The sequence below is a fragment of the Chroicocephalus ridibundus genome, chromosome 8 (genome assembly GCF_963924245.1).
Source record: "Chroicocephalus ridibundus chromosome 8, bChrRid1.1, whole genome shotgun sequence".
NCBI classification, from domain to species: Eukaryota; Metazoa; Chordata; class Aves; order Charadriiformes; family Laridae; genus Chroicocephalus; species Chroicocephalus ridibundus.
This window is the reverse complement of record NC_086291.1, coordinates 7408565-7429990: the sequence shown is the minus strand read 5'-3', so window position 1 is coordinate 7429990 and position 21426 is coordinate 7408565. Positions and strand designations below refer to the sequence as shown.

Genomic DNA, 21426 nt, shown 5'->3' with positions numbered 1-21426 from the left:
CTAAAGTAAAACAGGAATTCAGTTTCAAGGAATGAAGAGTTAATATATAAAAGAAAAAGAAAAAAGAAACAGAAAAGAAACACCAGCCCGGACGTAGCTATTAATTTTATAATGAAATACAGATTGGTTTTGCCGCAGAGAAACCTTAGGTTTCACAGGTTCACATTACAAGTATACTTCATTTGCCACTACTGCCTGTCTGCTTACCCACCTGAATGAATGCAGGTGTTAACTGGCAGGCTATACTTTCCAAATAGCATACACAAACTGCCTCATAAACATATCAAGGCTGTCATCTGCTACATCTAGGAGGAGATGCCACCTTGATGCTTGACAGGAGCAGATTAAATACCAGCAAACCTCTTCCTGATCTTAGCAACCATGCTCATGTCACACAAATGACTCCTGCAAAACACACAGCAAAAGCAGAACAGTCAGATTGCGTCGTTTTGCACCCAAGAACACCACACTTAGCTACCGAGCAACCCTTCATACGTCAGGGGGACTTTCTCCTTCACAGGAGTGCCATCTCCTCCTCTCAACACACCACAGTGCCTAAAGGTGAGAGAACTCCACAGTTTTTTCAGCTCCAGAGTCCCCAAAGCAAACTGCACTACCACTAGTGCCGGCTGTGCTGCCAACAGCGCAAGAAGCCCTGCTCTTGCCTTGGAGCTGCCCTAGGAGAAAGCCATCGCAGCTCTGCCATCCGTGGGCACTCACCGGCGTCCTTTACCTGAGAGTTTCGGGGAGAAAAAGGAAGCAGAGCTCCCCTCCTCCTGCTCAGGCTCCATACAGGAGGCTCTCGTCTACTTAAATAAATGTTATTTGTATAGCTCACCTTGGTAGCACAGGCAGTATGATTACTGAAGCGTTGTATCAAAAACATCGCACAAAGATAGCTGTAAAACATCCCACTCTCTCTTCTCCTCCTGCAGCAGCTGTGCCTATAATGATTATTTGCATAAGTCACTCAGATCAGTTGCTATCAATGACTAAATGGTGGATTATCACTTAATGTTCTTATACCCACCTCCTTGATGAAGTGGGTATTTTTGGCTAGGTGGAAAACACTTTAGGACCTCAACATCAGCCAAGTCTCCCAACAAGGAGAGCAGATGACTTGCTATGCCACAACTTAATTTACTGGCCATTCAGATTTTTATTTCAATACCATATTCATACAGGTAAGAACAGTGGAGTTGGTTGTTCTACATTGTATCTTTACAGTGCAGCTCATTTATTAAGCATTTGTGGAATCATAGCATGGATAAGTTGATGTGACTTTTTGGGAGCACAGGAGGAACAGCCACATAGAGGAAGGAGTTATCACTTTTAGCTACTTTATGAAGAACAGCACTTCATACCTTGGCTGATTTACACCCACACAATACAACAGAAAGGCTTCCTACCTGTAACTGAATGCTCACAAGAAAAAGTTTTTAGCCTCAGGTTTGAGATGTGCTAAGAGATGTGTCCCAACAATCTGCTTTCTCTTAAAATTATCCACTATGATATTATGCTTTTTCTCCCTAAGCAACGTGGACGCAAACATCTAATACGAACAGGCTCCAGCAAATTAAAAACTAAAGGACCAGTCTCAAAGGGTGGTCTGAGCTGGGTGCCTAGAGCTCATACACCACTAGTGGGAGTTCAGTATTGCATCTGAACAACCTTCTTCAGAAACTTCTTAGATAGAAGAAGTTATTTTCACAGTTTGTCCAGGCAATGCAACCTCTTGACCTACAAGCAGTTGTTTTGCTGAAAAACGGCACTGGGTTACCCTCTTCCACCACAAAGTGTGGTAGGTGAAGGCTGCTATGATCCAGCAGCTGGAGGTTTCCACACACCTCAGCATGGGGGCACAAAGCTGTGAGCCCCCCAAACTCTGTACTACTGCCAGGTTAGCAGGTTTTTGGTTTGGGTTTTTTGGGGAGCTTTTGTTTGGGTTTTTTTGTGGAGTTTTGGGTTGTTGGGTTTTTGGTTTGGTTTTGTTGTGGTTTTCTTTTTTTAAAACAACTACCAGTATTACTGGTTTCCTGAGGCAAAGAAATATACGTATCCTACCTAGATATATTCAATGTCCTAATTTGTACTGACAGAAAAATGTGTTGTCAAGCTGCTATCAGAATAAATGTGTCTCCTCCTGTTCATCAAGGAGTAACCACTAAGAAAAATTTCAAAGTAGTCCAACACATTTTTACTGTACTTTTCATGCATGTCATACAAACATTATGTATCAGCTGCGCTAGAAATTGAAGCAGTCTTTTAGACATGATGGATTGTTTCTCATTAGCATATCCTCCTGTCAGTAATCAAAATCAATCAACTTAAATCAAATTAATTCTCCATGTGTTCAGCTAAAATGTACACCATATGCTGGCTGAAATGTACACCAAAGCAAGACTGTGCTGCTGTAGAAGGCTTCTTTCTGCAGCTACATCTAACAGGAACGTTGGGTCAGTTTCCATTAGAATACTAAAAAAAATCATGTGTAACTATTTTCAACCAGCCTTGTGTAGCTCCAAAGGATCAATTAACTGAGTTGCTGAAATTGGTCCTCAGTGACCCATCACAATATGTGCTGTCTCTGTAGGGTGCAATCAGGGGTTAAAGACAAGAGTGTACTCTCTGATCAAACAGGACCTCTGAGAAATCACAATTTACAAGGCATATCTGGAGTCCCAGCTCCAGTAGCATTTGCAAGATTTATATGATGGTATTTAGAGTCATCAGTTACTCTACCTTGTTAAACATCTGGCTGCTGTCAAATTTTCAAGGTACGCTGAGCTAGAATGCACCTGCTTACAATACCAACTACTTCCTAACATCATTTGTATTGCAAGAATGATCAGGACCCTTCATTGTGAAGCCACTGCAGAAAGGTAACTCAGACTGGCCCAGCAGCACTTCCTCCAGCTGATGTTGGAGGTGCATCTGGCCAGGAGAATCAGCAGCGACCACTCACAGCCACAGGGCTGCAGGAACCACCACTCCAATCAGGACTACAGTTGCCTCCTCCCTACTAGATAGACCGTCTGCTTTACGTTCATGGAAGACACTGGGCAGACAGCTCTGTGCAGATCCACGTTTGGTTTTTATCCCACAATTTCGCTGCAGATTCAATATCAAGTGTAAGATGACACACCACCAGTGTGCTCGCGCATCCTGAGGGACTAGACAAGAGCTGAGCCACCCTATAGTCCACTCAGTCCTCAGCCTCTCTACTGCAACTGCTAACAAAACCAGCTGTACTGGACTGTCTGAAGTTGGCTGGGAAGTGGACATATAGCCCTGTTTTATATTAAATACATTTCAGTTACTTTAACGGCCCTGTTCTGATGATTTCAAACAGCAGGAAACCTTTGCTTTTGCTTGCCTCTCCAGTCTCCTTACCAGAAGCCCAGTTTGTACTCGGTGAGACAACTTGTTTTTCTCTCAACCGATCACTGTCATATGCCTAACTCAATGTGTCAAGCAAACAGTATTATGAGAGATTCATAAAATGCTAAACCTCTAAGAGGCTTAGGAATGAGAAACATAATCAAGCATCACTGCTGCAGGCAGAAGAGTTGTTTAGGAATTCTGGTAAGCACCAGTTCAGTGGATACTCATTTTTATGCTAGTTAACCAGAAACGGGTAGCTTCAGAAACCAGAAATGCTTGTCTGCCTCTGTGCTCATTCACCACGGGGTAGAGACATCACCGTGCCACCTCAGATCAGCAGTTGACCAGCACAAGCTTCTGACCCAAACCGCAATCAGAAATTGATGTTTCTGGAATAGATACAAAATTGCAGTGAAGTACAACTATGTAAAACTTTACCAACAGGGGAAACATCTTCCTAACTTAGAAGCCAATCACCAATAAACCAGTTTGCGGTGGACCTCTTTTTCAATACTCTTTCATGTATAACTGAAACCTCTCCTCCTCCTCCCTTGTCTGTATGGCCAAATGTACAGAATCAGACAAATTCCACAGACTTTTTTTATGACACAATGCTCTCAATTTAAAAGTTTTTCTTAACCCTATAAGTGTAATGTAAAGGACCTCACCCTCACAGGTCCCTCCCTCACTGGTAAGGCTGTGTACTGGGACTATAAGATGCTCCCTGACCATTCTTGATCATAAGCATTAGAAAGCCACTATCATCACCTACATCAGGCAAATCATCTCACATCCCACTGGCTGATAAATTTTCAGTCAAATTATCTGTCATCACTGCCCACCTCTCCCTTTGAAAGGGGTCATGGTAGAAGGAGGACTGTAAATTGATGGGGTTTGGTCCCCATCACAGGAGACTGCAGCTGGAGACTGAGCCCTGGGACAGCTGCAGGTAAATCCGGCCTGTATTTAATCTCTAAATTTGAGGCAGTATTACTTGTTTATTTTCATACTGGCCTCGACTGCAGTGTTTCATGCACAGGTACATGCCATGCTACCAATCTGTAAACTGACTTCCCATAGAAATCTGTGGAAAGCTCTTCTACACAGCATCAGAAAGGCACCTGACACAGCAACACAAATAACCTGATGGAGGCATTCACTTTGCTGTCCCGATCTAGTTACCCAGCAATCACGTTACCTTGCTCCTTCAATACCTCTGGGCTCACTTCAATTCATTTTGGTCCCTCTGAACTTGACAGTATTCTATCTGCTGCTGTAAGATGCTCTCCAAACTAGAGTTTGATTTTACAAAGGGCTGAACATCTTCAATTCCTATTTCAACAGCGGAAACACACCTTCGGTCAAAACACATTTAGACTCAGAGTGATCACTGCAGCACTACTAATTAACAATGAGATGCAGGCTTCCAGTGAACTGTCTGAATAAAGTTAGGATAACATAGTCAACTTTGAACTGCCGTATTTCTTAAAGCCAAAACTTGCATACACATAGAAGTGTCCTGCACTGATAAGCTAGTAGCAAATGACTTCCTTGTTGTTTTCGGAAGAACATCCCTTTCTTTTAGTCACGGTTTGCACTCTTCTCACTGCACCCATAGGAAGTTTCAATAGCACTGTCAAATCGATACGGATAGGCGATCTGCATGCATTTAATTTCAAAAACGGTATTAGTAACTGCTTTCTAAAAGGTAAATGTTTCATGTTATCAAAATAGTTCTTAAGATATATAGACTTTCATGACTCCTTGCTACTTTCAAAATTCACTTCTCTCCCATAGACAAGAAAAATCTCTAAATAACTTCATAGTCTTCCATTCATTAAAAAAAAAACCAACATACTTTGCAATTCTACTTTGAAGGAGGAATTCTGCTAAAGTAGAGCTGGGAAACTGAATCGTATTACAAGTTGAAAAAGCAGAAAGCATGCTGCCATTCATTTTAGTCACTTCCAAGCAATTTCATTTGAATCTGCTGAAGGCAAATTTCAGTGTAAAGTATGAAAGCTCAAGATCATCTAGTTACTAAGATGAATGCCTGTTAAATCTTCAGTTGGGACTATTGCCTTCATTTATAAAAACACAATTTCTGCTCCAACAACAGAATTAGCATAAGTGCCCTTACAGTCTTGCTCACAGGATCCACCAGCTATATCTTCTTTATTTCAATCTGAGATTGACGTCAGCAGCATTCACAACCTTTTGAGAACTCACTCTCCAGTTTCTACTTAATTTGATGTCTCAGAACATTTCTATGACTCACAAAATTTGGTGTTTGAAGCTTCAGGGCACAAAGATGCAAAGAAATCCAAAGGGGGAAAAAAAGGTTGGGTCTAATATAGTAAAATAATAGTAAAGAAAAAGAGACAGAGAAAATATAGTCAGGTTCTATTTTTGGTAAGGACTGTGTGGTAAAAGAGGCGCAATTTTCTCTTTCATTATTTAATAAAACAAAGAAACACCATTTTCTGTTGCATTCATTATGAAGAATGAAGAGGTTAGCCATAAAAGCAATGTTAAATATATAGGATTTTGCAGCAACCTGCAAGAGTTGAGCAACATTTTGGAACTGCCAAAGCAAAGCAGCAAAGCATTTACCCTCTCAACAGAAAGCACTTTTTTACAGAGAACACACATACCTGACTCTGGGAGAAAGCTCCTCTAGAGTCAGAAACAGGTCCAGAGTGCAAGTCCTAATTCAAAGTGCAACCTGGACTGTGCAGAACTGCAAAACTTGCAAAGAGCCCATTTCTGAAGAGTAGGAATTAAGATGTAATGACTGATGCCAATACAGATTTCATTCTTGCAAACCCCTGCCCCTTCCTCTGCGGATACGCAGGACCTGTACATCCTCCGGGTGAAGGGAAGACCATGCAGATGGGGAGATGTATTCCTGATTGCACCTCATATGAAGACAGACTACTGCAACGCTCCCACTCTCAGATGGTGGTCTCTAGATCCAAACCTGCGTCTCTGCAAGTTCCACCTCTGGTATAGAATAAACCATCCCTCCTTTTCTGAAAGGAGAACACCAGTTATATGAATCCCTCAAGCCTTGACCCACTGTCAAATTAACACTCTTATTGTTATTAGTCAAGAATTTAATAGATGAGATCTTAAAATTAACATGTCTTGGGAATCTTTTCATTAAAAAAAAAATGGAGACCCAATGAGTCATGACTGAAAAAGTCACTCAGCATCTCCCTTCAAGAGACTATTTTGAAAAAATACTTCATTGAGCAGACAGATTTTAGCAGAACACACATGGCTCACCTGTGGCATGAGGGCAATTAAATCAATTTTTTTACATCCACAAAATAAGTAATTCTCATATTTCCTAGTAACAGTCCCAGAGTAGTTAGCAAATATGATACCTTGGATTTATTCTCACCTTCCTTCATGAAAAATATACTAAAAAAAAGAAATCAATGCTACAATGCTTCTCAGACATGTAGACTATAGTTTAAAAAAAGGCAAAAAAAAAAAAAAAGAGAGAAGGTGGCCACATTGCACAGATTCTGACACTGTAATCAAAACAAATAGCAGCTCTTCTCTGCCCTTGTATTAGGTGATAAAAGTTTTTTTGTTTTTGTTTTTTTTTTTTAAAAAAGTCTGGGTTTTTTTGATCATCAAACTGACTGCACTGACTCAGTCGCAGCTGTGGGATATCATAATATCATACATTTGGAGCGCACATTCTCAGGCAGGATAAACAGCTGCCATTCCAGGAACTTTAAAGCACTGAAGGTCCCAGCTGGAGTAAAAGGGATGCACAGGTGTGATACTTTCAGTACCAGAGCGAATAAATACTTTGTACACAGTTAATGGAAAATAAAGCTATTAGTTTCCTTCTGTTTAAGCACTTGGATTTTGCAAACGGTATGGTGGCTGATGACCTTGCCATCACTTAGCAACATCACATTTTGACATGCAACTGGAGCTGCTATGCTTCCCAGTCTCCCAGCCGTGCAGAGAGGATTTCCACAGCCCACCCTGCAGACGGGAGAACTGCCATGACTTCAAGCCAACGACACAGTGATGCAAAGATGCTGCTGTGTCGAAGTTACAGCCAGATTCTGCAAGTACCAATGATTCGGGTGCAATTTCCCATTAAAACAGTAAATACCTGGAAGACCAAGACCATTTCCAGATTTAGGTGAAAGATTATTCAAATCACAGTTTTGCCATGATAATGGTGTGGATGATTTTTGCTGAATTTGCTGCTCCCTTTAGATTTCTTGCAGTCTCTTGACAGAATAATAAGTAGCTCCTATGCATATTTACAACAGAATTTTAGCAGAAAATCTGAAACAATTTCAAACATGTCCAAGATTTCAGGATGACAGCCACAGCTTTGAAAATGCTACTGTGGAGTGGGGCATATGCAACTCAGAACAGGAGCGAGTACGTCACAGGGGCAGAACCTTATGCAGTCTTCCCTTGGAAGAGTTCATTTTTCCCTAAATAAACCATTAACCAGCACAAGTGAAAGGAAACTATTAATTTTACACTTCCAACCCCCAAAGACTCAGGGGGACCAAGCAGTTCTCACAAATTTGCCTCATTTAATATCTTTGCAGCAGTGATTTTTCCTGCATGCACTTTTCAAAATGAAGGGCATTCTTATAAAAGAGGAGATTTTAGCGAGGATAAGAAGCCTTAAACAGGTATGGATTTTCAGCTGCCACATAATTACAGCACAACAGTTGGAATGAGCATCAGCACGGTAATACTGTTCATCTGGAGCCCTGAGTTCCTGTAATCAGACAACCCATTCAAGTCCCTCCTGCGCTTAACACAATGTCTCACACTTAGGAAAACAACACCTAGGAAGGGGGTTTGGTGGGGAAGGGTGTATAGAAACAGGCTGAAGAGCTTTGCCAAACGCATACCTTCCTCATTTTGGGAAGCGCTAAGCCCAGACACCAACCAGCTCGCAGGAAGGCTGGGATCCATATGGTGTTTGTGCAGACTGACGCTTCTCCAACAGCAGTTCCATCCCTGCAGAACCCAGCCCTCCTGGGCTTCCTGCTCGGGGCCGCTCCGTCCTGCTTGCAAGCCAGCATTTATGAGCACTGCTTCTTTGGTGTTGCTTTCCACTGTAATTAACATAATCATTAAAAGTACTGGTTTGGGTTTTTTTGTTTTGTTTTCATTTCATGGTCCTGCTTTGGTTCTACTCCAGTTTTCACTCCAGTCACTCACTGGTTTTAGGGCACATCAGCACTGCGCTGTGGAGTCGTCTGCACAGGACCTCACTTACCAGAGACAGAGCTGTCTCCAGCAGTGGAGATGGCACAGCTGTGTCAGCACGAAGCTGTGCCGAAGCTAACTCAGGCTTGCTGCAAGCCCCCTGCCATGCTGCACCAAGCTCAACCTTCGTGCTTTCAGACAATGCATCTCCCCTTGGTGTTCTACCATATTGCTCAGCAGCTGGATGCATGGGGCCAGGTTACCACAGCATGAAACCCTACACATGACATAAGCCTGTCCTGCAGATCCTCCAAGTCTGCACCAATGTAAGAGATTAGGATCATATCTAAAGACTTTCCTTCCCTTAGGTTGCCCAGGGCAGCTGTAGAGGTCCCATCCCTGGAGGTGTTCAAGGCCAGGCTGGACGGGGCTTTGAGCAACCTGGTCTAGCAGGAGGTGTCCCTGCCCACGGCAGGGGGCTGGAACTAGATGATCTTTAAGGTTCCTCCAACCCAAACCATTCTGTGATTCTATGATTTTTCTGGTAACTGTTAGCACTGTGTCTTTTGGATTGGAGATGGGAGAAAAAAACCACTGTAAATCCAAATGCTCAGTGGCATTTCAACATCTATACCTCAAATTGTCACTTAAGTTTCTCTCCCTGATGGCTGCACACAGCCAAAACTTGCTCTCTGGCAATCATAAACAAGTTTCCACAGTCCTGCAAGAAGCCATTTCTGAACAACATTCACAACAATGTGTGACACAAGCCTTCAGCCTTGGGCACCTTGGAAATAACATGGGAATAAACCAGACTCCGACTCCTAATTATCTCTTTTCTTGTCTCCCAATCCTCTGTTGCCTTCTATTTAGTCGGCTATGCCAGGAGCAGAGAGCAAATATAAAAGAATTCCAGCTGAAGTTTGTATTTTACAGCAACACTGAGCAAACAAAAGCGCTTACACCTGATGATAGTGGAGATAACTCCAGAGAGGGTTGATTCTGTCCACCAAGTCATCAAGATGTTACGTGACTGCACACCCCAAATCACACTTCACCTCAGTTAACCTCTGCAGGGCTGTCACCATCATCATAAGTGAAGCTGATAACCACAACAGAAGCTAGTGTCTCTTTAGAAGCTGCACATGCACATACACATGATCATGGTGAAGTCTGATTTTCTTCACAGTTTTGGCAGTTCTACAACCCAACAAGGGCTGAGAGAGGGTAAGAGAAGCATAAAGGTTGAGCTCCATCATTCCACTCTTATGCAAGAGAAACATAGAAAATGCATTCCTTAATTAGCCTTGCTCGGCTGTAAATTTCCAGTGTTGCTATTCCACGCAATCAATTGATGCACCAGCGTGGTATATTACACTCAGAATATTTCTTCTCTAGAAAGGAAACAAGTAAATTGACTTCCTCTCTTTTCCCCAGCTCTTGTTCACTCTTACGCACAACTCCCATTATTTCAAATTCTGTTACGACAGTACTCTGCGAGAACAATCCTTACAGTTAATGTAAAAGTGTTTACAAAGGTGGTATCTGATTTCACCAAGAGCAAGTCAGGGTGCTTAACACAGAGCTTAACACAAAGACAAAACTACAGGAAAAGTGGTATAGCCTTACAGAAACATGCACGGCATGAGGCTAAAATGCACAGCAAGGAAGCAATTTACCCTTTGGTGGTAATTCTGATGGGAATGCATTTTTTAGCCTTTCAATGCTGTAAGACAGTTTTAGAGTTAAAAAAAAATAATCCAAAACACTTTTGATGGGAGTTATTTCTCTTTCTTCCGCCCCCACAAAACAAAAAAAAAGAGAAAGAAAAAAAAGGAAAAAGAGACCTGCAGACCACTTGGTAAAGGACTTTCCATGGACTTATCAAAGCTGACTCACACCAGACTACCACAATTTGGCACTTGGAGCACTCATTCCCTCTCAGACCTGGGAAGGGCTCAGTGCCCGCTGGCAGCCAGCGGCGCAGGATGCAGTTACCATGGCGCTCAAACGCCTGGTGACTTCAGAACTGCCACAGTGTTATCACCGATGTAGGGACCAAAGGAGAGGAAGCAGCAGGTGGATCTTTGAATAAGCACATGCAAAGGCAAAACCAGCATTAGAGTGAATATCCTGCGTAATAAACATCCTATGCACAGATCTCTGTACGTTCTATTTTATTGCTCTGACTGCAGGAAAAGCAGAGAGACAGTAATACCTGACAGACGTCAGCAGCATATGTGCACACACGTATCTACACACACCGCTGCTCTCCATGACTTTACCCTCTGGCACTGGTACAGATGTCTGTATCAGTTTGTCAGAGCCACTAGCCAACCAGAATCTGGCTGAGAAAATATCATCGTTGAGCCTTCTTCAAGTGATACACAAAGTTTAATCACTTGACTCTTACACCATATGAAGTTATTTCAGTTAATAAAGCACAGCAGTTCATAACACGGTGCATTTATCTGCTCCTCCCAAACTCTCTTGCCACCTCCTGTTTCAGTTGCTAACATAAATCAGTAGCAAAGCAATGAGTATCTGATATATGATTAGGAAAGAAATGGATCAGAAACAGAATTAGCAAAACCAAAGGACTTCTTAAACAAGATAAAAGTCCACAACAGAAGCACAGGATGCCATGTGTAAGCTAGGTAAAACACTTGGGATCAGCAGCTCCACTTGGAAGGAGGAACATGTTAGCAACACAGCGAAGCCTGGTCTGTGACAGAAGCAGAGGACACACTAGGATGCCCAAGATACACTTTAAGGCTACTGTGGCCCCTGACTATAAAATGCAAGGTGCTAAGCTGCTATCAGAAGATATATTAAGATATATTCTTGAGTTGGCGTTGTTCAACTTGGAGAAGAGAAGGCTTCAGGGAGATCTTATGGCGGCCTTCCAGTACAAGAAAGCTGGAGAGGGACTTTTCACAAGGGCATGTAGTGATAGGACGAGGGGTAATGGCTTCAAACTGGAAGAGAGGAGATTTAGATTAGATATCAGGAAGAAATTTTTCACTACGAGGGTGGTGAGACACTGGATGAGGTTTCCAGGGAAGCTGTGGCCACCCCATCCCTGCAAGTGTTCAAGGCCAGGTTGGATAAGGCTTTGAGGAACCTGGTCCAGTGGGAGGTTGATGATTTTATGTTGTGGATAGGGAATAACGTCACCATTTCCCCATGCTGAAAGGACTGTCACTCATTCACCTTTCCAACAAATCAAAAGGTGCTTCAGGGATACTCATAGGACCTTCCCTCCACATGACTGAAAATAGCCCTTGCGAACAGAAATACAGAAAATCAGTGCTCAACATCTGTGAGCTTCATTCACGCTGTTCAATGACTCAGGATGACATTAAATAGCTAGACAACAGAAAATAAATTACAAAGTCCCCACTGCTAAACTCCCGGGTACTCCAGTTGTGCTACAGGGTTCAGTTTCTCACATCTGAAAACCAGTTTTTATCGTCTCGGGTTCCTGTTTTTATCTCTAGAAATCAGTCATTCAGTCTACTCCTAAGTGTTGCATAAACACAACACCACAGTAGACAACGCAATGCATGGAAGTTATAAACCTGAATAAGCTCAACAAATCGTTGTATTTTCTCATTTGACCAAAAACTTATGACACAGTTTAAGTACCTACTCACTGGAGACAAACACCATGAGAACACATAAATTCCACCCACTGCATTATCTTGTAACTCATCACAATGTAACCAACTATATTTAAATAGAATATACCTAGTCATTATGTAGAAGATAACACTGTGAAAGAAAATCATAGTAAGGGTGATTCTGATAAGACAAGGACAACTGGAAAACGTTTTGAGGCACGTGAGTCTAAGACCTTATGTAAAATGATTACTGGAAAGTACCAAAATATCTGTTCTGAATTTCTGCTGTAAAAAGCATTAAATGCAAAAGATCAGGAGGTCAGCAACTCATTTTGTCCTTTCAAAGCTTAACCTGCCTTACTACATCAACTGGAGAATTTCCCTTGAAATCTTCTCAATACCACTTTTCCCCCACTGGGGAAATGTTAACTGGACAACCAGTTAACATTGGCCCATTTTCTCTAGAAAAGGTCCAAACCATTGAACTATCAGCAGCACTTAACCAACTCAAACAAAAATACTGGACCCTGATCTCGGATACCACACGGTACCTCTGAATGCAATATTGCAACTTTTTTCATTCTACTGTAATGTACCAAACAAGGGCAAACACTCCAGGTGCCTAAACTCTGCAAAGATGTAGCATGAAAGGTATACTACACCTTGCAGTGAGACCAAATCCAATATCGTAAGCAGGAATAACTCCAGTGGTAACAGACTTTAGACTGAAGTTGAATTTGGCCTTCACTGTAATGAGTTATAATAAGATAACAATGGGATCAAGGTGATTAACTATAAACACAAATAAACCTTCCATGTCAACTGTTTAACTGCAAATACAGGAATGCCCTGCTCAGCAAGCTTAGGCTGTTAAATAAATTCAATAGTGAGTGGAATAACTAACCATCCAGGATTTTATTTTTAAGTTTTTATTTGTCCCTTGTATCACTCTTGCTACGCTAATCTTAAAGACCATTCAGAGTGGCATGAGCACCAAGTTCTTCCCAAAGCAGGAGTATTATTTCTTGAGATATAACCAAGACCTTGGAATTGAGTTACAGACACTATTATTGTATCTCTTTTCCAGTTATATGTTCTGCTTTGTGTTTTAACACCATAGCTGCTTTATGTCTACTCACTCTCAACGACTTTCAATCCTGGGACCCAGTAAATCCTTAATCCTGCAAATAAGACGCGATCCTTGCTCTCTTACAAGGTTCAACCTGTTCTTTTCACTATCATGACTCTGTCCACTTGAGTTCTTTGTCTAAACAGCAAATCAGAGGAATTCACAACAGCTGTGAAAGTGCTGAGCAGAATCAGGCCCATTAGATCTTTAGAGACACCCATTGCTATTGCATCTATATATTAAGTTACAGAACTCATTATCTCTTTTTTTAGAAAGAAGTTTTGTGAAAGCATTCAAGTTTAAAGGCTGTGCTTATAAGGAACTTAGCAAAAACGTGATGGGAATGGGATGCCAGGGGAACAGATGATTCTCTCATTTGAAATGCATAATTAGCTTCTGGTTAAGTGTGCAATTAACATTAAAATTTACAATCAAGTATGATGGTGTTCTAATTTTACCTCCTTTAAATGAAAGTATTAACTTAGTTACCAGCGTTATTTCTTTGAATCCCTTCCCTATGAGGTGAACTGCACAGTAACAACCTGTCATCCAGGCGATAAATAATACAAAAAGCTTTTAAAAACACTGCATATTTGCCTTTGGGATGGCTATGCAGCTTGGGTTTTATTTTGGTTTACACTTTTTTTGGTTTTGTAACGGTAACTGCCACTCAGCATAATTAGCAGTTGTCATATTTCTGTTTGTAAAGATCCTTCCCACAAAAACAAGAGCGATGTCTCTTTGCAGTCTCTTCCCAGCTGTGCCCAAGAGCTGTAACACGTGTTTCAGACACCCACTACAGCTAATCTCAGACCCCTACAGGTTTCAGCAGTCAAGCCATAGAAACATTTTTGTTAATGGGAATGAAAAAGATATACTCATCCTAGCAGCTTAAATCTGATAAGCAGCACCTTAAAATAAAAATCATGCTGCAGTCTAAATACGCTGTCTCCATCTGAACAACACATCCTTTTTGCCTTTTAACCTGAAGTTAAATTTAACCTCTATTTACCTTTAAAAAAGGGGATTGAAAGTAGTTTCAACTATAACATCAGCTGCCGAACCCTGTATTTAATTACATTTATTATTAATCACATAGATTAATAGCTTACAGTACCTGCCACAAAAGTGAGGCTCCCCTGTGTAGCATCCTCTACAAAAGTATAATGATGGTGTAACGCAACTCCTTACCCAACACACATATTGTGTGGTGTGCAAAGTGTTGTGGTGTGCAAGTGTTTTGGGCTAAACACTGCCAATGATTTTCCATAAGTAAATTTGTGTTACTATCCAAAGAGCTCATGGAAATAACCTAGACTGGGCGAGCGCGAAGGACCAGAGCTTGCCCCTCAGCAGTTGATCTCAACGCTACACTGCTCAAGAGTTCTGCCGTTATCACCACTTACCACCACTATTACTTATCACCTAGAGACACACAAACGCACAGGAGGAAAAATATGAAATCTCACATTGCTCTCACCTAAAACCAAAATCACTTTTATTCATTCACCCTGCTTCCATCTGGATCTGGACAAAGTGGCCCTCTCTAGCTGCTAGGCAACCTGAACGCTGCATTGAGTATTAACTGTACGCATTCGCTAAGAATATAATAATGTTACCTTTGAAATTTATTTATAATAAAAAGCATACCTAGCTGAAAATATAATAGCTTTTCTTCAGTAATCAGTAATGCAACTCTGGGAATACAAAACTGTTGGTCAAGAAAGAAATAATCCATACATACATCCCACATGCAGAGAGAGATTATAAATCAGCTCCTTATAAATATATGGTGAGGGAGATATTTTATATAAAAGTATTATTGCAGATGGCAGTGGCATAAAAAATTTCTAATCGAAGAATTACATTTATGTAGATATTGGAATATCTACATAATATATTAATATATTTACATAAGTACTATTTTAAATTAGAAATGTTTAAGTTACCAAACCTCATGCAGCTAAAAAATGAACTTTCTCAGTAAAGGTCATGTATTCAATTTACATAAGACCACCATTCCTAAACAAGACAGAAAAGACTTGAAATTAAAAACACAGTCAACTGATCTTGGAGTTCTTTAACAAAGAAAAAAACCCCACAAAACATTATTTCACATAACCCCTCTCTGGACCATTTTACTGCTTTCTTCTCTAGCAGCAAAGCTATCACTCTACCTTAAAAACACCATGAATATCTTTGCTGTGTCCCATTCCTCTCAAACTCAAAAGAAAGAGATACTCCTTTTCAAGTCTTTTCAAAGCAGATCATTTCCCAGACTGCTAGGTCCTAGCACAACTGATAGGAATCTTATTAAAATATCAGTTTGGGTGACTGACATGCTAATGTCAACAAAGCAAGAGGCCCACCAGAGCCATCAAAATTGAACAGAGCAGCACTCTTTTTTGACCATTATACCTGACAGCTTGTCAAATCCTGATTCACAAAATACAGACCTCCTTAAACTCAGCACAAACACAAAAGCTAGATCTCTAGCTTAAAAACACTCATCAGTTTCTTCTGGAGATATTAACCATGAGAGACAGACATTTACTGACACAGCGACATGCTGATAGCCTTTACATGCAGCTGCTTGGCACTCGAAGTGGTGTGAATTTTTCTTAGCTTTAAGAAAACCCAAGCAGCTCTTTGTAGCTGGAGTGCTGCACCCAAATATTCTGCTCTTCTGTTCAACACAGGCAAAAGTCCACGTAGGAAGTCACAATGATCGCTGATCTCTTTGGATCACAGCAGAAGAGTAGTAACTCCCACACACACACCTCGCCTTGAGATTTGTAGGACACAAAAAGGTTATTTGTGCACAGCCCTTGAGCACTTCAGTCTGCCACAGCTGCACACACTCAAGAGCTCCACAAGCACCCATGAACTGAAAGAAACCTGGCTCCACAGAGCAGAGACCATTAGAGGTTCCTAATGGTCCCCTCTGCATTTTATAAAGACATTTGAAGTGGTTAATTTAAACACTTGTACCTTCTCCGTCTTCACTTAGTTTCACATTGAACTTGGTTCACGTTAATACTTAACATCAAGCTTAGGGAGAGCGTAATTAAAAAAAAAAAAGTCAACATAATTGGAAAGTTTTAAGTAAAAGCAAAGTGTTGAATGGAGCTGCAGGGTCCCAGCAAAGTGTTCAATGGAGCCACAGGGTCTCACACTCACAGAAGCTCAATAGCAGCTGTAAATCATTTTAAAAAGTAATTGGAAGACAGGTTTGTAAGAAAACTCTTCCTTCCTACACATAGGAACACATAGTTTTGGTATGCTAATGGCCCCCACTTCTACTACATGTACCCTGAAGAATACACTGAAATTACAAGTTTAGGCTCAGGACAAGCAGAAGGTAAACAAGTTCAAATATAGTTTTTTATAGAGGTACACACTTTAGTGTTTTTGTTAAGGTCCTTAAATCATGACTTCCATCAGGGATTCATGCAAGGAACACAGAAAGAGAAAAGAAAGGAACACGAGTCACTCTGGAAAACTGTCAAACACTTACATGAACCTTCTATTGAAAAGAAATTTTAAATCAACAATGTTGTTGGTAACTCCAATATTACAGGTTCTCTAGACAGCACCCTCTGAGGAATCCACCTGACATCTCTTTTCATAAGAAGTTCAAGGTTATTAAAGCCTTTTTCCCCCCGAAGCCTTCAAACAGATTTAATTAAGATTATTGCTTAATTCATTTTAATCCCAGTATCATTGCAAAAAAACCCCAAATATTTCATGGTGTTTTCTGTCTTGCTTTTATACAACTTATTGGAGAATTTCATGTTCCAAGATTAAGACAGACAAACTGGATGGAAATCATCTTTAGTTGTTCGCGGGGCCTGAAGTACAAACTTTCTTATTACCTAAACCCTAAATTAAATCAAAACAGTTTCATGTCAGCTTATCTACATTAGTTTCAATGCCAGAATTTTGCAACATAAAAAGGATCTTTTATTAAATAATTTGTACCTTGTACCCAGCAACACAGAAATAAAATGAATCATACTGTTGCAGTAAAAAAAACAAACCAAACCCAAAGGTTCCTCATTTTAGATTCTCACTAATTTATTGTGACTATTCAAGATAGTCACAATAAACAAAAGCCCAATCTGATCAATATAATATTACACTTAATGCAATAATTAAAGAGTAATTATCAATCAAGTGTATATAGAACAATTAGAAGACTATGCTCGTAGCTGGGGCAGGATTTGGGTAGAAATGCTGAACAATTTCAACTCATCTTCAAGTCTGAACTTCAAGCTCAATTTGTGAGAGAAACCACTAAGTAGGCAGCTACTTCAAGTTAGTAAGCTAACTCCTTTGAAATTATTAAGTGAATATTAGCCTCATATCTTCTATTTGAGAAGAGAAGAATCTTGCTAACTGTAATTCCATCTGGAGCCCCATGGTACTTTAAAACACAGCAATCTGAGCCTAGATTTTTTTTAAACACACTGAGTAATTCACTGGGACACAGAGGGTTTAAGCATCATCAGGATAAATTGCATTTGCACTGTAGGGTTTAAGTCATGTGCCAGCAAGTAGAATAAAAGAAAATATTTGGTTTCCATAAAAAGGAACATCATGAGCTACTGACAATTGCTTGGCCTTGGTCTGCCACTCTGCAGCTCAGGAACTTTTTTTATTTTTTTAAACTAGGTTAGGATGCCGTAACTCAAAAAGGCTGAAAATGTCTCATGACTGGGTGTTCGAGCAGAAGGAGCCTCCAGCTTACCTACACAAGTTCTCTTCCTGTTTGATTTACCAAGAAGTCACGTCAGCAGAGATGGTTTGAAGCATACCTTTGTCTTTCCCCTGAGGAATTCTGGATGGAGGAAGTGAGCTGGCTTGGTGCTGCTGAGGAGGTGCACGAGTTGCAGGAAGATACGAGTATCTTATTTGGAGGATATAAGCCGATAGCAGAAGCTATGTGCAGAGTTCACTCATCGAGCGCCCACTGAATTTCTTCACCTACCAGTGCTCACTCAAAAAGCGCTACTGAAGGGCTCCAGACCTGCTTTGGGTTTGTTGCACTTTAATAGTTCACTGACTCCTGAGAATGTAGAGCAGCTCCTCGAGGCCGTATCAGGAGTCCCACCAGTTGAGCAAGACAGCAATACAAAGAAAACTTACTCAGCTGTAATGCAGGGAGGCAAATGATACAGCCACACGAAACTTATGAACAATCAAAATCTATATTAATCCAAAAAATTTACTTCCAAAAAAGCTATTTTTTATCATCAAGTCTTTGCTGGGATTAATATAAAGTGTTTTTGAAAACACTGTCACTTACCCAAATCTGCAGTTTCACCCGCTTGTCATTCCTGTAAACTGTTTTCACTTTGAAGTCAATTCCTACTGTGCTAACGAAGGCTGGTGTGAAAGTGTCATCGGCGTATCTGAAGAGGAAGGATGTTTTACCCACGCTGCTGTTGCCAATGATCAGGAGTTTGAACATGTAATCAAAATTTTGATCTGAAGTATCTTTCTGCCTGTATCTGGCATCTGTTACTGAAGCCATCTAAGAAAATGACAAACATTGAAAAAGAACAGATTTAAGAGCAGTTCAGCATTTGTTTTCCTTAACTGTATACCATATGTTTAGCTTATCTCTCTTCTTTCTAATATCATAACTGCTATATCTGCTGAATAAAGAGCAACACACCTTGAAATCTCATTTTAAATCTTCGCTTTAAATCTCTATTATCCATTTGTACTGGTAGGATTTACAAACCCAAGAAATACACCTGTTGTACCTCTTTGTGTTTAAAAGAATAACAGATGGCTACTGCAGATTGTTCAAATACTAGTGGGGAAACAGCATTCTCTACTCCAGTGGCAGGGTGCCACTTCTGTTGCTCCAATAAACTGGAGTACTGCAACCAAGAACTGAAATCTTTGACAGTGCATCCGGCTACGCAATTCATTAAGCGGCCTCCAAGGTAAACCTAAATAATTCCTTTTATGACTGCTAGGGAAAATCTGCATTCCTAGCACAGGCACCACCACCTTTTTTATCCTTAGAAAAGTTCTGTCCTCAACATTTACAGAAAAAAAATGAAATGGGAAAAGATGAAACGTCAGGAATTTCAACTGACAACTTTGAATCCATCCAACACGCATCTACTCTCAAGACCACAATTAAAATAAACGGCAGCTGCATGAAACATGAGGGTGCAGTGGGGCTGCAGGCAGCATTTGGAATGGATAAATTATCCCTTTTTATTATGGGGACGTGAGAGTTGGGGACATTAGTGGAGCAGGGAGGCAGGAAGATGGAGCCTTGGAGATCGCTCCTTCTCTTGTGACCCTGAACTGGATTCAGAAACCAAAAAACAACTGCAGCATCTGAAATATCAAGACAAGTGGAACTCACTGAGCAGCTCTTGCTGCTTGAACATACGCAGCTCGAACACCCCACAGGAGAAGGCAAGGCCCTGACTTTTCATCTCTGGTTGTACAGAGCAGAAGACAACTACACAGACCAAATTACTACAGAGAGGAGAAAAAGGAAACTTTACCTTTTAACAGATATACCACACTTTTAATCTCTAATGCTGTTTCAAAATCTACCCCGCATCAAACAAGCGAAGGTCTCGGCTCCTTGTAACCAGTCACGGGGTGGTGCAAACTGTGGCAATGACAGCACGGGCCTGATCAGCAACTGCTTGTCCAAACTAGGACACATGCTACTCGCGTGCAGTGTCAGAAAGTGCTGAATGGAGACCGAATCTCCTCTTCCCCCAGCATCCAAAGAATTAAGTTAATTTTCCCCTCAACTCAGATCCACGGACACCTTTAGGAACAAAATTCCCACCACTGTCTACTCTCACCACATGCCCAAATACTTCCCTTCTTAGTGAGCCTCACCTGCACGCAGGATTTCACTCACTGCAAAAAAAAAACCAAAACAAAACAAACAGTTCAAAACTCACTGCAGTTAAACAGCTAGAAACCTAACTGCTGTCCAAAAGCAATTTAAACTGGGATGGCAGTTTAACTTAAATTCCTAACAGAGAGGAAACAAACCAAAACCAACCCAGTTTGAACTTCAGTAAAATATGCATGATGGCTTATCTCTGATTAAACACATGCAACTTTCCCACACAGAAAAGGGCTGGTGCAGCAGACATTTCATTCACAGATTGCATTAACAAGGACAGTTTTTGAAGAACTTTATCAGTAGCTCAATAGTCAACAGCTGCACTGAATGCAGTAAAATCTTCCCACAAGTGATTCTCTGTAGGATACAACGCAATTCTGATACACACTCTTATGAACTTCAGCTGCTCTTCAGTAAGACTACAGTCCTGTGCAAGCACTCCAGAAAACCCAAGTACAAATTTTCTTCTCAACAGCTCATCAGAAAAGGACTCTTCTGCTTATGCCTCATGGTTCATAAGAGGAATTTCTAAAATGAAGAATTCAACATCCAGCCTACTTCCACGCACACGCTCAGGCCAATGCACTCACTGCCTTGGTTCAAATGCTAGAAATCTCAGCTCCAAAAATTATGAATCCAGATGATTAGTTGATTTGTACCATCACCAAGCTGGAAGACATTAAGTAGTTATCTATTTGAGTAATTTATCTTCCTCATACACATACATAACTTCCACAAATGCCATTGAGGACACATGTGCACTTGCTAACGAAGAAGAAAAAAATTTTAAAATCTCTACTTCTCCATTCCACTCACAGAGGCTTGAAAAAGTGAGATGCCCTCATCACTTGAAGCCTGGTCATTTAAAGATTCAGACGCAGACCTTTAACAAAGAAGTATTCCACTAATCATACAGGAATCAATATCTTCTTTCTACCCCTGCCTTTGTAGAATCCATCCGCACACTCCAAGCTGATCTTGTAAACGAAACGCTACTGCTTCTATTAACCCCCCCTAGATTGCTATAATCAAAAGTGTACCTGGCGACAAATGCCACTTTCAGATCTCACTTAAAAAAAGCAATTACAGAATGCGGACAGCTAGAGCAGCTTTGTTAGAAGCACAATGCAGAAAATAAGATCCAATGATACTCGCAGAGAGCGCGGTGCTGTTGTCATAGAAGC

The 21426-nt window shown here is 40.8% G+C and overlaps 1 protein-coding gene across 5 annotated transcripts in view; it reads right to left on the bottom strand.

The window, feature by feature from the left end:
• Positions 1-21426, bottom strand: part of RAB3B (RAB3B, member RAS oncogene family) — a 58121-nt gene that overhangs the window by 27922 nt on the left and 8773 nt on the right. For 3 of the 5 annotated variants that reach the window (XM_063343965.1, XM_063343964.1, XM_063343968.1), the window contains one exon: positions 18653-18880. In XM_063343965.1, coding sequence (XP_063200035.1) covers positions 18653-18880 — 228 coding nt within the window. Of the gene's footprint in view, positions 1-18652; positions 18881-21058; positions 21174-21282; positions 21420-21426 lie in introns of those variants that run through there. The other 2 variants (XM_063343966.1, XM_063343967.1) reach the window with 2 other exon arrangements.